The sequence below is a fragment of the Diplotaxodon limnothrissa genome, linkage group LG23 (assembly GCF_057381915.1).
Source record: "Diplotaxodon limnothrissa isolate DT_005_m linkage group LG23, D_limnothrissa_male_GT1.1, whole genome shotgun sequence".
NCBI lineage: Eukaryota > Metazoa > Chordata > Actinopteri > Cichliformes > Cichlidae > Diplotaxodon > Diplotaxodon limnothrissa.
In genome coordinates this window covers 5,079,801-5,098,244 of record NC_140617.1, presented here as the reverse complement: position 1 = coordinate 5,098,244, position 18,444 = coordinate 5,079,801, and the positions used below count along the sequence as shown (strand labels likewise).

The 18,444-nt window shown below is 40.1% G+C and overlaps 1 protein-coding gene across 2 annotated transcripts in view; it reads left to right on the top strand.

The window, feature by feature from the left end:
• The window catches only part of hcn2b (hyperpolarization activated cyclic nucleotide-gated potassium channel 2b), a 43,115-nt gene extending 24,671 nt beyond the window's left edge, over positions 1–18,444 (top strand). Inside the window, exons 5-9 of one of the 2 annotated variants that reach the window (XM_085347107.1) lie at positions 8,016–8,162; positions 8,468–8,708; positions 11,934–12,098; positions 17,480–18,289; positions 18,338–18,444. In XM_085347107.1, the coding sequence (XP_085203233.1) occupies positions 8,016–8,162; positions 8,468–8,708; positions 11,934–12,098; positions 17,480–18,289; positions 18,338–18,444 (1,470 nt within the window). Of the gene's footprint in view, positions 1–8,015; positions 8,163–8,467; positions 8,709–11,933; positions 12,099–17,479 lie in introns of both variants that reach the window. The other variant, XM_085347106.1, reaches the window with a different exon arrangement.

Genomic DNA, 18,444 nt, shown 5'->3' with positions numbered 1-18,444 from the left:
GTGATGGAGGAAAGATAATAATAATAATTTCAAAGAATCTGTTATCGCTGCTGCTGCTCATCAATATGGAAAGTGTTGCAAGGCCATTGCCAATTCTGAAGTTAATTACTCTACAATGGGAAAACATTCAACACAGCTGCCAGTCCTCCCAGGAGTAGACGCCCTAGGAAATTCAACCTACACCCAGGTAAAGTGCGAAAAGCCCAAGAGCTCGGAGTCTACAAGCCTTACTTAGCGTGTTTGAGTTGGCGTATAATGAAATATGTATTGCATGAATAAAATTGCCATTGCCAACAAGGCTGAAGAAGTATAAATGATTATTATTATTAGGAAGGGTTTCCAGGAGAAAGCACAGCTTATATTTGTAAAGCATCATCTGAACTAACCACAACACTTCTAGAACAACGTCGTTTGTACAGACAAGACTAAAGAGGCCATAACGCACACCTCTCTGTTTGGCAAAAACCAAACATAGCATATCAAACATTAAAAAAACAAGTGCAGCTATGGCTTAGACCTCAGCCAGATTGAAATGCTGTGGTAGAGAGCTGCGCAAAAATGAATGCTCACAAACCTAGATAAAAGTTGGGTACAATTCCTCCACAATGGTCCTGAGTCACGGCTGCTTCTGCATTTTAGCTCAGTGCTTTGTTAAATAAATAATGATATGGTGAAACGTATTGCATGTTTTTGTTCATCTCATTTATTTCCTTTTAAGACGTGGTAAGCACTGTCTGCACATTTATCTTTAGGAGACAAAAACATTAAAGCAACACTGCTATGAAACTGACCCTTAGTGATTTTGCCACTAGCTACATCTGGACTGCCCTGTACCTCCTATCAGCCCGAGCCAGTTGCAACATCAGCACAATGCCAACAATTGTTTTAAAGCTACTTACTGAAGCAAGCAGATATAGTTTGCTAAAAGTAGTGATAAAACATTTAAATACTTAAGAGAGAGGTTAGAACTTTAAAACAGGTAAACACTGCTCACATAATCCATAAAACTACTTATAGATATAAATATTGGTTGAAATACTGTTCATCTGACAGGGATATGCTGTAAAGAAAGAAAACATTGGGAAGCACTGATGACCACTTTCCCATTAACACAACATCCCCCTCTTATCTCACACATACTGTCTCTATTCATGATCCAAATTATAAACAGACCAATAATCAAACAATATATGTCAGCTCTGATAAAAGCAGAAAAATGCCAGCATGTCAAACTCCATCCCACAGTAAACAGATCCACATCTCTCTTTGGGCAGTGCATGCAAACAGGAGAAGATGCTTAGTGCGGAAGTTATGACATTTCTGTCTTGACACAGCATGCAAGCGCTAACTGTTGACTTTGTGTTATGTCAATACAAGTTAATGCTGTTGCTAGCATTTAGACTATCCTACAAAAAGAATCTGTTTTGTCAGCTTGGCGAGTTCCAGCTCATAGCTCTGTCTCCAGCCTGTTATCTGTTGGCAGGACGTATTATGAACCGCTGTGATGCACTGTTTAGTTCAGTGGTTAATGATGAACAAACAGTCACGAATGACTGGATGTTGGATAAGTTGGCTCGGTCCAGCCTTGCACTGTTTAGCTGTGCTGTTTATTATTTCACTGTTCTGCATCATGGAAGAATTGTGGATCTGAAAGACGGCAGGAATTGAAGCTACAGACGTCACAGCATTAATAAAACACAGAAACATATAACTGACACAAAGCAGACTGCAGCATGGAGTCAGACTCTCATTTCCCCTTTCTGTTTTTTTCCCCAGTATCTCTTGAGTTGCTGTTAGAGAAAGGGCTGTAATCTGTGTTTAATGCAAGATGGCCTTATTTAGATTTATGGCATTAATGAAAAAACAGCCCAACTGAAACCCAGTCACAATAAAGTAGCATGTATATGTCTACCAAATAAGCTCAGTAAAGGGTGAAAAAAGTTTAAGGTGGTCGAAGATGTGTTGAGGTACAAATGGGAGTGGTGTAGTACTGAGTCCAATAAGGCAAAAAAAATGCAAAGCAAATTCAATTGAAATCACCTTTCTGGCTTTTTGCTAACAGACAAACATGGGCAGAATCAACATAACCTCCTTTGAAGAGGTAGTATAATGACAACAAAAATGAGAAACGTTGAAAATAGCAATTGCCCAAATGTAGTTCACAAAATTCATAACAAGCAAGCAGAAAGGGCAAAAATTAAATAATGAAAAGACAAATGAATAAAGAATAAAATGCAGCTGGGAAATAAAAATAGAAAACATGATCAAAAGGAAAAACAACTCTGTGAAATGAAATTAGATTTTTTTTTTTTTTTTTTAATGCATGGGTAAGCATCGCAAGGTTAAAAGTTGGCAAGATCAAAAGGCAATCACATAAAAGCAAGTCTACGGGAGTGTATTTTGAGAAGTGGATTTAAAAGATGGTGCTGAATTAGTGATGGATTTCTTTGAGTGGGGCAGTCTACAGATCTAAGGTTGCTGGGTGCAAATGGCAACTACAAAGTACCTTTAAACAGCAAAGACTATGGATCCAGAGAGCCATTGCTTCTGTCAGGATGTTTGAATTCAATTTTTAAAACATTAATTTTGGTTTAAATTTAGTGTATCTGCCTATTTCTTTTCATAACTTCACTGAGGTGAACTTCTGGCCACGTGATAGTCACATGATGATAGTCCGTCATGTGTTTGCAGTACGCAGTATGCAATACAAACTCCCCATTTAATCATTTTAACATAAAAAAGGATCTAACTCTTGGGATGAACCAATGTTGTGTCTACACATAACAGACAGCTTAGCAAAGAATTAACTAGATGCATCTGGAGGGCAAGGTCAGGGGAGAAGTACAACAGTCATCTGTAAAACACGGTGGAGGCCATATCATGTTTGGGGGCTGCATTTCAACTAGAGGCTTTAGAGATATTGTCAATGTAACTCTGAATGCGCAAATGTACCATCTTTCTTTGATCGATCATGCATTCCCGTCTGGAATATGCCTACTGCACCTTCATTTTCTCAAACACACTACCAGTGTTGTAAAGTCATACACAATGGAACACTATCAGTCATGGACTGGCCTTCCAGGAGCCCAGACTTCAACTTTATAGAAATAACGTGGGATCATGACAGAGAACGGAACAAAAGGCAGCCAACATCCTAAGAGCTTTTAGACTGTGTTGAAGAATAAAGGTGGTCAAACCAAACATGGACTTTCATGTTTGTTATAAGAATTGCGCAAACCAAATACTGTATTTGTGTTTGCTTATATTTCAATGTATCACTGGACTCACTGACCATTGTTCTTGCAAAATATAACAATATGGGGGGTTGCTCAAGACCTCCGAACAATGGTGTCTCATTCTTTTACAGATATTTGCTGTTATTTTAGAGAGAAAATAGTAGAATATAAATATTTTAGAACATGTTTTAATTTTTTATTTAATTGTTAGATGATATTCTTTTGACTTTTACAGTGTCAAATATCATGAAGTGTTCTTTTGGTGCTTGGACCCTGGATCTTTGAAAACCCTCTTCCCGTCTTCATTCTTCCATCTCTCCCCTGTTTTATGTGTCCATTCGCCCTTGACTGTTGGGCAATACACCATCTGGTAGCGGACACCGCACATGGACAGAGGGCATTAGCCCTTATGTAACTGTACTCCCTCTCCTCCTACCCCATCACTTCCTCCCCTAAAGAGCCACGGAGCAGTGTGTCCAAACAGTGGTGAGAGGAGGAAGATGTGACCCCTGGGGACTCACATGATGAGCAGAGATGCACTTGGCCTTAACACATCAAACAGCGACTTCAAGAACTACTCACTTTATAACCTAGACAATCACTTGAGTCCTGACCTGGACAACTTGGGACCCATCTCTTGCATGTGATAGATCAGATCTACATCATCTGAAGTTTGACCCCCAAAAATATTTTTACTTAGCATCCACTTACTTGCCCTTTGTGGAGCTCACAGACACTTCTCAAGGCTTAAAGTGAGAAATGCCAGACTCTCGTTTGCAGTTGACGCTCATTATCGAATGTTTGGCTAAACAGCGACTTCTGCTGGTTCCGTGTTAAAGTCTTTCTGTAATCAATTAAACATCCATGAATACACCTAAACTTGTGTAAAAATCCATGAAGGCGGTGCGAATCTGTGTCAAAATGTAAATTATATCCTTTGATATAATCATGTGTAATCCTATTTTGTTAGTCTTATGTGCCATTAAGAAATCAGTGTTATCGGTGTAATTTTTGAAATATGTTAAAATCTATTATTATAGTAACAGTAATAATGATAATAACCCATGGGTCTGTCTCCACTCTTCAGTCAAAAGCTAAAAGGGTACAGCTGAAATTGACTTAGGTTTTATAGACTTAGAACAGCTCACACACAGACAGATATAAGACCGTCACATCTCATGCCATGACTCTCAGTGACATGGCCCATTAATACGAGCACCAATTCAATTTCTCCTTTCCCTCTGTGGCAGCTTACAGTGACAGCCATGCATCATGCTTGCAAGCCACCAACTAGGGCTTTATGGCCAATCAAAAAAATAGAAAATCTGTGCAACTTCTGCAGCTGTGACCTCCAGACTCTCTGACTTAATTTTATAAAAAAAAAATACTTTGCTTCATACAAGTCCTACAGAAGAACCTGATTTCAGTGTCATCTTTCTCCTTGGGCACACTTTGTAAATTTAGAGTCCATTATTACTACAATTCAGAAGCATATCATCTGCACCTGACGTGGATGTATTTGTTTGTACAATCAAAGGCAATTACAATGATGAAAGAGCAATCTTTAAACAGATGCACAGATATATTTAGGGAAACTATAAATACACACAAGAAGTTGAATAAGGGATAAAAAAGAAAAAGAAAAAGGTAAAACTGACAGAGACATGCAAGGAAAGTGATTAATCCTTTATTTATCCAGGTAAAAAATCTCATTGAGATTAAAAATCTCATTTCCAAGAGAGACCTGGCATCAAAGTGATTAACAAAGTAAAATATACATCAGAGCACAGGTAGATAAACAGGGTAAAGAAAGCCGGGAAGCTATGTATTAACACAAAGAAACAAAGGAAGTGATCAGGCAAAATAAAACTGAAAAATTATGATGATCTTTGCTTGAGACTTGAAAACAAAACAAGCCCTGTTGTATTCAATTTTTTTAAAACTTGCTCTCTTAAGTGGCAAGTATTACATTTGTAAGTGTGCATTAACTGGATGTGGCTATGAACTTGGATTTTCATACACCTTCTATTGTCTCTGTTATCCAGCATGATTGACAGCATTAACCGAGTTCAAACAACAGCCACCGGCCATCTTTCCCCTTTGTTCTTTTGCATTTCCACAACATCATTTCCTAATATATCCTCATGAGAGACCATCAATTGTTTCTTGTTCACTTATAAACATCTTTTTCTTCAAGCATGAGGCCTTTTGAACATCACTCCTGTCCTGCTAACTTTGACTGACGTAGTCACTAATCTGAGTCTAATGCTGCGAAAATCAGAAAGGCAGTAAAGCTCGGCTTCTTCACCAACCAATTTCAAGTAGTAGGAGAACGAGGAAGCAAGCTCGCGAGAGAGTTGTCATTCTAGTTTAATTGAAGCTGTCACATACTGAATCACTGGGCAGGCAACACTTAATTGGAGCCTTCCCGTTTATCCCTGCGCTTGACTGAGTGAGTCAGATATTATGGAAGTTGGCGTAATCTTTATTGTTACTGACACATGGTGAACGGGAAGGAATTTGTCAAGTTAAACCGTTTTTTTAAATCAGGTTCATGAAGGGCACATTCATTTTGCAGGAATCCCCCTTCATTATGTATATACCATTTTATAGATACCATTTTGTCGTTGTTTGGATTATGTGTTGACTTTCAGCATATGCTCAAAATCCATTCACTTTATATTTGGAGAGAAAACGGTTAAATGATGTCATACTGCGACAGCTAGTACAGTAGGTGTTGCATAAAGTATCTTGTGATTTGCTGTGACACCCATGCCACCAGGGTCAAGCCTGCGTTTTAGTCACAAAGCCATATGTCACTTCACAATGTGGCAAAATGTAATTTCCTGGAGAGCAAGCCATCCTTCCCAATGCATGTGTCTTTGACCACTACAAGCAAGGTCACTGTGAGTGCTCCTGCTGCTGACCCTCCATACATGCTGTGTCCTTTAAATCTAACTGTGAGCGTCAGGCTAAAATCTACTACTCATTCCACTGACAGTTTATTCTATAGAGGTGTGACTCACAGTGTTTATTACACAAAGTTGGGAGGGAAAGAGAGAGGGGCCTTATGTAACATTAAGCAACCCCATCCACAGGGCCATACTCTCTTTAGCCAGTATTGATTACAGTTCTAGAGCAACTTTTCTGTGAGATTCATTAATATTATTCTCCACTTTTATGATTTTCTTTGAGTCTTTTTTTCTCCCTTTTTGTGTGTGCATGTTGCATCTTTATGCATCATTTTGTGTTGGTGTGCCTGCTGATATAACAGGAAGTGAAGTGCACTGCACTGGTTTCATGGGTAATCTTATCGGCTTATTTTTCAAAATCACATGGTCACATTTTCGCCCTCAGGGTGTTAATAGCGTGTGTAGTGTAGAGATTTACATATTTTTTATACAGCAAGGAGGGAAGAGAGATCTGTTATTAGATACATTTTTATATTTTTTTTATTTGCTAGATCAGTTAAACTTCAGAATAATGTGTATTCATGGGCTGGAGACACATTTCTTATCTTTTGCATTTCAAATATGCAAACATATTCATTACTCAAGCTTCTCATTGATCATAGTATTAGACTTGTACTTTAGTTATATCTTTGATCAAGAGTAAAGATGATTTACTAGGAAAAGCACATATAGATAAACACTTTTAACATTTTTAACTGGATGTTTCGACTTTTTACCTTCTCTGATGTAATGAGTGCTAAGCTGGGGGGATTTAAGTTTCTTTCATTCCCACCATTCTCAACAGCTGGTATGTGAAACTCCATGGGATCATGGATATTTGTGATATAAATAAGTAAAGCCAATCCAAAAACTGTCTGTGTACAGTGAATAACATGCCTTTCAATTTCACATTATAGGAAAAGCTATGCAGTAGGTCCAGCAGCTTCTGTTTTCACAGGGAATCCAGGCATTAAATGTGTTACAGAGCAACAAAGTGGACATTCAGGCTGCATTTGTTTCAGACAAGCATTGCAGTGCCGAATACGCGATGGTGTGAATCAGTGGGTTCAATTTGACTCTACAGTGAACAAACACGATGTGCCAAAGCCAACCTCTGTTTTCACGTGATTATTTCTAGCCACATAATTACATATTAATCAAGCAAAGGTGACAAACATCTTCCTTTCTCTAAATAGAAACTCTTTCCACTCAAATGCCCAGTTCCACTTAATTATTTACCTATTTCCCCTCAGTCTTCACAGATCATGGAAGATTTGTTTCACGTTTTTTTTTTTCTTCATGAAAAATGAAATGCACAACAACAAAACACGTTTCCTTGGTGAAAACCTTGATAGTATTTTCTGTAAATTTGTCATTTAAAAAAAAAAAGCATTTGTGAAAGCAGCATCACTAGACAGAGAGAGAGAGAGAGAGAAACTGGCTTTAGTTGGCATGTATGATCACAGCGTCCTTCTTCTCTGAACACATCAGAGCGGGAGGAATCCTCATGGGCTTTACAGAGCTGTCATGTTTCCTTAACTACTTCATCACAATTTTCTTCCCATGGCTACCAGGTATAAATAGGTCATAGGATCCCTGTGTGTGCAGCGCTGTACATCTCAGTTGCTTTATTGGTCATGCACAGTCTTTTGAGAATTGTCTTTCCAGCTGCTGCAACTTCTGTATCAAGGCCGTGGTGATTCTTTAAAGTCGGACGTACTTTGCAAAGTGTCAAAATTAACAAGAAAGTTGCTGAATCCTGTTTTCATTGATTTATGCTTCTGTTCATTCTCATTAATATTCTCCTATGCCTCTCTCCATCTTCCAGTACAAACAAGTGGAGCAGTACATGTCATTCCACAAACTCCCAGCCGACTTCCGACAGAAAATCCATGACTACTATGAGCACCGATACCAGGGCAAGATGTTTGATGAAGAGAGCATCCTGGAGGAGCTTAATGAGCCTCTGCGCGAGGTATGAAAAAAAAAAATCCCATACATTTTCTGTGATGTACTCACTCACCCGTGAATACACACATGCCTCCACAGATGAAATAAGATGGAATAAATTCAATAAAATAGTCATTTATCCTTGTTTCATCTGAAAAATGTAACCCCGTGTTTAAAATCGATTACTTCCAGCCTTCTCTGTATGTATTTAGTTATAAAATGGTCTAATTCAGACAGCTATCACCAAACCCGTGTTTGTATCTTTAACTGTAAATCCCTGTGCTAAAAATCTGCGCAGATTAACCATTTGTATCTCCCGTTGCCATTTAGGAAATTGTCAACTTCAACTGCCGTAAGCTGGTGGCCTCCATGCCGCTGTTTGCCAACGCAGATCCCAACTTTGTGACAGCCATGCTGACCAAACTGAGATTTGAAGTATTTCAGCCTGGAGACTACATCATCAGAGAGGGGACAATTGGCAAGAAGATGTACTTCATTCAGCACGGGGTGGTGAGCGTCCTGACCAAAGGAAGCATTGGCATGAAGCTGATGGATGGCTCCTACTTTGGAGGTATGTAACTACTCAGTAATCTACTCAGTTCTATTCATTTCTGTTCTTCTATGGGTTATTTACACTTTACTTCCCACTAGAATCCACTGCAGCAGGGATGTAAAACTCATTTTACATCATGGTCCACCTAAAACTCACTTTGATCGTAAGTAGGCCAAAGCAGCAAAACTCCCCTTTCTGTCTGTGTAAAGATAATTCATTACAAATGTAATCTCATTTAATGTGCAATTTCAACAGTAAATCTCAGTTTTCCTACACGATAAAGAAATGCTGCTGTAGCAAATGACAGAAATCAGTCGGCACAAAAATTAAATATGTAAAATTACAGAGAATGTTTTGCCTATAAAAGGCAGTGAGCTTTGTAGTTTAATTGGTATTGTTGATCTATTATTCAATTACTTTGGTGTAGTGTGAATAACAATGTCTTTATCAGTAGGAAATACTGTAAAACCTATGAAAATACAGTTAAAAGTCCAAAATCTCTGCTCTCTTTCACATTTTCCAAAGCTGTCCAATGGGCCTGATTGGCGTCTTTGTCAGGCCATTTCTGGTCCCTGGGCCTTGTGTTTGACAGCCCCACACTTCAGTAATATCACAGATGTGTGTGTTACTTTTGCAGTTTGCAGATAAACAAAAAACTACCCCAATGTTTTATTTGGACTTCTTGTTCAGCCTTACGGCGACTTCTGTCCCACTTTCCCGGGTTGTTGTTCCTCTGTGGCTGTTTAGAAGCATGTGGTGCTACTATTGCCACGCATAAACCCACACACACACCAACATACACTTTTTAGGTCCTGTAGCGTGACTCTTTGGGCTGCATTTTTAACATCCGATGCCCTCTGCAGAAGCTCTGTCCACTCACAGTTTCGTTGATGTGCCAGCTGCCCAGAGCACTGTTGTAGTGACATGACTGCACAGCACGCACATGCACACATCCATTCACACACACACACACCTAATTAATAACACCTAATTAGCACAGCAGAATGAAGATGATGGGGCCATTTATAATGTCAGACATCGAGTGTTTGAAGTCATGCCTGCGACCAGGGAGGAAATCACAGGTCTCCATGCACACAGCTAGCAGTGAGCTAAGAACCGAGGGGACAACACGGTTAAACTTCCAGTGGGGTGTGTATGTGTGGTAAAATCTCTGAATAAGTCAGTAGCACTAAGTAGATGGTGATGTCACCATCACCAACAAGCTAATGCACAAAGTGTTTTTTGATTGGATTTACCTGCTTTTAAATTTTAGTATCTGACTTAACCTTAGCCACTGGTAGATTTTCTAACATTAAGGAACCTTTTCGTGGATTTTCTCCTTTCCACACCACACTACATTTTGTACAGTTATCACACACAGATGGGGTAGATTGCACTTTGAGGAACGGTTTTTCCTCTTTTACCCCTATGCCCTTTCCATAAAGTCCACAGTGAATACAGCCAAACATAACCTCATAATCATCATCTGTATTACACAGTGTGTGAGCAGATCCTGTGGACAAGCAGTTTGTTACTCAGATTCTTCTGGTGTCCCAACAAAATCCCAGGGGAATGGGTTAATTCCTGTCAACACATCAGAAAATGAAGCCGTAAATAAGAGAATTTGCAGATATTACATTAACTGAAACAGGAAACAGAGCTGGTGATGCCACAGAAACAGGTTACAATGATCATGATCCAAAATTGAAGCAAAGATCCAAATTGCCACAGTTCACATTAACCATCCAGCCTTTCTCTGTTCTTTCAGTATATTTAAGGATGGCAGTTTCCCCGTCTACAAGCCACAAATGGTCACCCAGTGGTTTGGAAACCCTTTTAATTCAGTGGCAGCAATTTCATTGGTATTATTATCCTCTGTCTGCACTTCCCAGTAGACACTATTGATGCTACCAGTATCTAAATGGCTGCGTTTTGTGTAAACAGGGATATTCCAATTTCAAGAGAGCTTTCTGAACATGATGCCTTTTCCTACAATTCTAACAAAAGTGGATTTCAAGCAACTGCTGGTAATCACTAGCAGTTGCTTTAATATGATGTCAGTGAATTAATATGAATGCACTCTATTGCACACTATAGGTCGCTTGTCTAGAAATGTGTAAGTGCATGTATGTGTAGCCTTACATCAGTACCTTTGTTTGGTGGAAAAACTTTCTTGCAGAGAGAGTCAGCCGGTATGAAAAGAAGCTTATGCTAACGGAGAATCTAATGGACTGTATATATTATAAAAATGTGTATATACACATATATGTGCTAATTAGTCCTCAATAACAAAGTATTAAAATACTTGAATTTCATTCAACTAGCAGACAGGTATCAGCTACAGCTACCTGTGTCTGCCACACCTGTTACTGTAAGCTTTAAGACTTCCCAAACTGACGGGTAACAAAAAATATATAATTTTTAAAAATTACTCATCGTACACACCAAAACTATTTTTCTACAGGGGTGTAAACACAGATGCTATTGCTGTCTGGTAGTGGTCTTGACTTTAAGCTGATGGAACCTGCTAACGATTTCACTCTGTTTCCAATCTGTTTGCTAAGCTAGGCTAAAAGACTGTAGAATTAGATTTAACAGATACACATGGAAATATAATTATTCTTCATTAGAAAGTAGATAAAATAAAATAAAGTGCGACTTCCTTGGATTGCTCTGAGTTTGTGAGAAACCTCATATAAACAGACAGGAACAGTCCAGTGCAGTGCCTGCTCTTAATGGAGTATCCTGGTGCCCCCACACTCCCTTCCCCCTTCCCCAGAGAGTCAGAGGAGGTCAACCTTGCAGGGAAAGGAAAAGGAGGGAATATGGTTGTCAAGACAACAGTCAGCTCCAGCCAATAAAAGGGAAAAGTAATAGAGAAGAAGATACTAAAGAAGGGAAGGGAAACAACTGAATGCAATGGAGCACATCTCTATATATGCTATACACTGCTGTCAGTGTAGTGCTAGTGAATGAGGAAATACCTAGGGTTACATTCAGCGGGTCATGCTGATGACACACAGCCTTTGTTCTGAGCACACATTTTCTTAAGCCCAGGAGTTTTCCACAGCCTGTGCGGAAACATAATAGAACATTTTAACATTTAATGTACTGTAACAGTGTTTTGGCTGAGCGTCGCACTGCTTAACAGACCTCTTCTCTTCTTTTCTCTATTGCTGTCTAACGCACTGAAATCTGTGGGTTTGCCATTTTCTGTTCTGACCGTATCTCTCACCCCTCCAGAGATCTGCCTGCTGACCCGTGGCAGACGGACAGCCAGTGTGCGTGCGGACACCTACTGTCGCCTGTATTCTCTCTCTGTGGACAATTTCAATGAGGTGCTGGAGGAGTACCCCATGATGAGGAGGGCTTTTGAGACAGTTGCCATTGACAGATTGGACAGGATAGGTAAGAAGACTGCCATTATGTTCAATATAGATTTGGGTAGTCTCCGGTAGGTGTTTTACTATGATGTGATTAAAAGTTTAGAAATTTAAAACAAAAGCCAAAAGATTAAAAAGATATTTAAGACCACAGCTTTCAGATACTATTCATCTGTTGTAGATAGCTTTTTAAGGCTTACCACTTCTTCCTTTTTTTGTCCTCCATTTGTCCACTTTTCTCAATTTTTTTAAGAACATACTGCACACCAATCAAAGCTTTCAGCTCATAGCTCTTGGGGAATCACCTTGTTAAGAATTTGGAACAAATTATGTGTTTTTGTGAACGGCTGCTGATAACACAATGTCTAAAGATATAATTTAAAACGGGTTCTTTGCTAAGCTGCTACTTGAGTTAGGAGGCCTTTTATGCTCGAATGATTCAGTGTTAAATGGTTCAGCAAACCAAAAAAGAACAATCCTCTGAAAATGGTCAGGTACATGGACAAGACTGAAAATGATAGAAAATGAAAAAGACCTTTAGAAACGGTAGAGAATAAGTATTCAAAGACCACTTTTAAAAATGCAAAAAGGTCAGTTTTTTGGAAGCAAAATTTAAATAAATTAAGGGTGTTGTAAGGCTTTTGTGCAGTACTGCAGCACTCAGGCTCCTCAGTCCAATATCGTCTCTTAAATTTATGCAGAAACATGCTAGGCTACAATAAAGAAAAGAGAAAAAATGTGCGAAAGAACAATAAACAGTAAAAATGTATTTATTCTGACATGATTTATGAACAGAGATATGAACAGAGATTTAGTTTTGGATAATTATGCCTCAGTGATAAAAGCCACGCGCATTGCTGTCTTCATAAGCTTATGAGTCATTCACAAGATGAAATGAAGCATAAGGAAAACATACTCATTCATTACTGTGATGTCTCTGTCAAAACACTGCACGGTCTGACAGCTGGGATGTAGTCTATGAATGATCCTAACAAGGGCTGTGTGTACGGCTCAGGAAAGAAATCAAAGGTGAATATGTATCTTTGTATGTTATTAGGTTCCTTAAGCTCAGTTGTTTTAGTGCAGTTTAACTCTTTTGGTAGATATTTGCCATTTTGGGAAGAAAAGCAAAGCCAGTTAAAACTTTTACTTTACTTGAAATGCATAATTCTGATTTTTTTTCCAGCGATTGTTCAGTAGCCTCAGTCTGGAGTGAATGTATATAAAACAAATATTAAACAAAAACACACAAAGATGTGCTCATGAATGCTGATTGACAGTTTATATTTTCCTTCACATTAAAAACAACTTTCCGTCTCCCGTCATGCCCCCCAAGGTCAGCTAATGTTACATCCCTCATCACATGACCACACCTCATATGTTCACGAGGCCCTGAATCTGCCACCTGCCAGCTGTTGCCATAGCAGCCAGTTTCCACACATGAGCAGACTTCAGTCAGGCAACTCACATATTTAAAGAGAGGCTTGGATTGTCTGCTTCAAGACCAAACCTCCAATCAAACATTCCCACCGGGTTCCGTGCATACTTGATGCATACTAGTCACTAATGATGAGCTCTTTTAATTGGCTTTCTCAACAGTCTTTCTCAGAAGAAAACAAGTGGATCAAAGACACAGAGATCTATAAAAAGGTGCCTTAAGAACATAAGAGTCTAAATAAAAGACACATGTTTTGTTGGTTAAATAGCTTTCATGATTAAATAAATCTTTAAGCTTAATTGTCTTCAGTAGTTATGTATTGTTTTCTGTGAGGGCATTTATGACTAGAAGTTTGAATGAGGAATGCTGATTCAGCCATCCGTGCATTTTAATGACAACAGTGTTTGACCTGTGTAGGCCATTAATGGACATAGAGACACTTGTGTGACCTTCTTTGTATGTGTCATTATTCTCTACTAATCAATGGCTAGTAAAAGAAACTCTAGGTGTTACTTGGCAATGGTATTGCTGTGGAAACAGTGACGTATTATCCGTGCTTTATCTCTGAATTCTGCAGATGAGGGTGGTCCAACTTGCAGTGCCAACTTCTTCAAAAGCATGATAATCCCCAACCAAGTTTGCACTTTAGAGGATGCAATCAGATGGTTGTATGCCTTTTCCTCTTTTTATTGTCATCCATCGCTGCTATTTATGATGCACATTTGATGAGTAGAGCCTGGCACTACAGCATGGCCAGTTTACAAGCACCCAAGGAGGATGTATGACAAGAAACACCACCATATCTATGAGAAATTCCATCTCTCAATGGCTCAGTCACACTAGAGAAAAAACATGGTAGCAACCTCCTTGTGACTTAGACAAATTGGTGGTTCCCTGGTGAATCCATTGAATTTTTTTTTGATTTGGCAACTGATTACAAGTACTGTGGAATACACAACTCTTCTATGGGTCTTTTTCCAATGTAATGTTGCACTTAAATTGCTGTCTTAGAATAAGTACATTACTGTCTGTGGAGGAATTCTACGATCTATGAGGTTCTGACTGGAATGTAAGTAGTTGATGTAAATGTACCTTTAATGTCAGTTTTCTGTCAATCTGCCAGTTTATCACAGTTCAACCTGTTCATCTGTTTGATGTCATTCAATCACAAACTGATAGCAGACTGACTCGGTCTTATTGCTGTTTTATTGCCAGTCTCGATGCACCAAAGTAGCTTTGAAGATCGCAATAGGATTGCGAGTAGATGCAGACCTGATCCCCTTCAATGCAACCATTTCAAAGGCAGCTAGATCGCACATTCATTGCACACTGATACAATAATTTTGTGTGATGCCGAGTTCTCCAACTGCTGTTTTACCTAAGAGAATTTCCAAGGATGCAAGCCAACAAATATGCATTCCTTTGTCTCCTCTTTCCAAGCCTCCAAACACCTCAGAGAGTAGCTCTGTGTTATCAGCAGATAAAATCCCCATAAAAGTCAGTGGGAGGAGGAGGAGTTCAACACAGAGCTGGAATGAAGCAACAGTACTTACCAGGAACACCCACACTTTTGATTAATTTTCTCCAAGCCTTCTGATTTTTTGTGTGTCTATATAAAAGCTAAATTGAATCATACATTTCCAGGGCCACACATGTTACAGAGTTTCCCCCTTTTCTGATTGTTGGCATTATCAGGAGAATCCCATCTGTGGGAAAATCTTGCTTGATACACAGAATCAAGCAAAACTGCTGACGTTTAAATATGATCAACCTGTATAGATGTGTTTGCACACTCTAGTGCAGATTTTCATAATCACACTGTAATTCCACTATTAAACTCCCAAGCTGTGAGTGTTTTTATTCCACACATGCAGCAAATGTATCATGCTGGTGAAGCACAAGTCACCAAATCATCATCAGCCTTCCCCTCATGTTCTCCTTCTGGCTTAGCAGCTGGTTGTGGTAGAATAATAATCTTTGTTTGTGATGTACAGTAGATCTCAGGCTTTGCACTTACAAATAACCTAGCTCTGAAGTCAGCTTTCCAGGCTGCCATCCGCACTGGTGAATCGAGCTGACAATACTACAGTTTCCATATGAACACACAAACCTCTCTACATGCTGTGCTCTGCTGTGAGTCCCTTTTTGTTACCAGGGCACAACAGATGTTGGGTCATCTGGATTTTGCTAGGAAGGCTGCCAACATCTTGTCTTTGGTCTCAACATGTCTAATCCCTGCAGCAACACATCACAGTGTCCATCTTTTTTTCTCATACTTCATTGCCTCCTGTTTTAAACAGTATCTAATGCTCACCTGCAATGAACCTTCTACTTTTCTCCTTGAAATCTGACATATTGAGGATTTGTTCACCTGATCTCACCGTTAGTTGCCTTCTCCTCACATGTAAGCCACTGGTTAGAGTGAATAGGTGTTAGTGTTAGAGAGAGAGAGCCTGTTTACTGACTATCAGCCTATCTGGGCCTCACATCAGAGGGAAGGCACTCAGCAGGTATCATACACAATAGTCTCTAACACAGTCATCTTACTTGCCTGACAGCAGTGGGTTTGAACTTGTGCGATCCCATTATTCTCTTCTCTGCAGTACTACTGTGACCCAGGATGGCCCTCAGCTGAAATGCACACCTGCTTTCACCTGAATTACTCTGTCTTAGTTTTATCTGTGCAGACAGTTTTTTCAGGACTAAGTGGGATTCTGCAGTTCACTCCTCAGTGGCATACATCATAATGCCTCGTACAAATCTGCCTTTATAATCCCAGCTGGTTTACTGTTTTACTTTTGAGTGCTTTCAAGAGGTTTTGCTATAAGAAGCAGTGCATTTCTGTGAGTCATTTACAGTCTGAGATCACATAAACCAGCTTGATATTTTAAAGCATTATGACCACCACATGAATTTATAACACACAACTGAATTAAGGAATGAACTGGTGCATGCTGGGATGGTTTCTAACTCATTGATTCATGCCCTGTGCATTCCATGTTACTGTAGATCAGAGTGCATATACTGTATTTTTCTTTCCTTGGACAAATTGCAGTTTTTAGTGTCGGATTCATCACGTGACTGTTTTTTTACTTCACCAAGTGTATGCTTCTGCTAAGAAAATAGATCACACATCACTTGTTCAAGTGCGTGTTTTTGGCCACCGCACTCACAGCTGAGGTGATGATGGGGAAAAGCCTCAAGTCGGCTGTGCAACTGCTTCTGAAATTGGGGCCACTCATCCAGCATTGGATCCAGCTGTGCTTTGAGCTGGCAAGGCTGGATTCAGTGCTTTGCTGGCAGCTCAGGTTCTCTCTTTTTTTTCACATAAAAATCAGAGGTTGGCTTCCTGATTTGGATGTGGTCTGTTAGCATCTGCCAGCAAACACAAGGCGAGACTCCCCATGCCATATAAACTGGGACACAGACCTTTTCCTCAGATGGTTTCACTAATCTCTCGTTTGCAGTTTATGATGCTTGCGATCATCAAATTTAGCAATAAAGGCATCAGTTGGTGCTGTTTACTGATAACCTGTTAAATTAGCAGTTGCAATAGCCGTCAATTAGCTGCACATATACGTTAGAAATACGTTGAAGTAAATAGTGTTTTCTCCTGTAGGGCTAATATATTGTCAGTGAAATGCTCCCTCTTACATCATATGCACTGAGGTCACTGCAGAAATAATGGTTGCCTGCACCTCTGCATTACCCTACAGTAGGCAGAGGGTGTTTCTGTGTCTGCGTGTCCATCAGTCTTGGATTGCTTGTTTGCAAAAAATGGATACAGGCAGTATATTTGTTTATATCAGTATATATGTGTAAATTAAGCTTTTTTCTGTTTAGCATATTATTAACAAATTGTAGGGTATGGAAATATAGCATTAAAGTCTGTTTTGTTTTTGCTTTAATTTTTTGCATTGTTTCTGTTTGCTGTAGCAACACTTCTTCCTTTTTCCATGTCTTTACAGGCAAGAAGAACTCGATCCTGATGCACAAAGTTCAGCATGATCTCAACTCAGGTGTTTTCAACAATCGTGAGAACGAGATGATCCAGGAGATAGTTAAATATGATCGGGAGATGGTTCAACAGGTGGATCTGCCACGCCCACGGGCCATGTCCATGACGCCTCCACTGACCGGTGGGATCTTTACGCCTCCAAGTTCCTCTGCCCACAATTCAGCAGTTGCCACTCTCCAGCAGGCTGTAGCCATGAATTTTTGTGCCCCGATGCAAGGAAACTCTGTGGGATTGGGTAACCTGCAGTCTCCCAGGATGATGAGGAGATTTCAGGTGATGCAAAGTGTATCGAGCCCTGTCTCAGCCTCTCCACTTCAGTCTCAACTCCTTGTTTCTGGTGCCTTTCCTCCGGTCCTGTCCAGCCCCCCTGTCCAAAGCCCACTAGCAGTCGGTGGGCGATCATTCCAGTATGGATCCAGTGCCCTGGCTGGTCCCACCTCAGGCTCACAGCTTTCTCTAGTCCAGCAGCACATAGCCAGCCCCGTGCACAGGCCCAGCACACATAAGAGCACCCATTCTTTGCAAATGGGAAGTCTGAGCCAAGATGCCAGGGCACTGTCAGCTTCTCAGCCTTCACTGCCTCACGAGATGGGACAACCAGCTGTCCCTAGTCCACCCCAATCTACACGAGTCTCTTCTACTTCCATCGAGCCCCCTCACACCCCACTGGGTCACACAGGCATCCGGAGCGGCATACCACACAGGGTGGTTCTCCCACACCAGATGTCTGTTGGGGCCTTTCCTGTAGCATCCCTCCCTGGTTCTGTTCATGGTTTTGCACCTGTTGCAGGGGTAGCAGTAGGAGGAGTGGGAACTGGTCTGGGAGAATCGGGACTCCCCAAGAAGGACTCTTTAGTGAGCCTTCCTGAGACAGACCACATCAAAGTCAAATCCAGGCTATCCTCAAACTTGTGA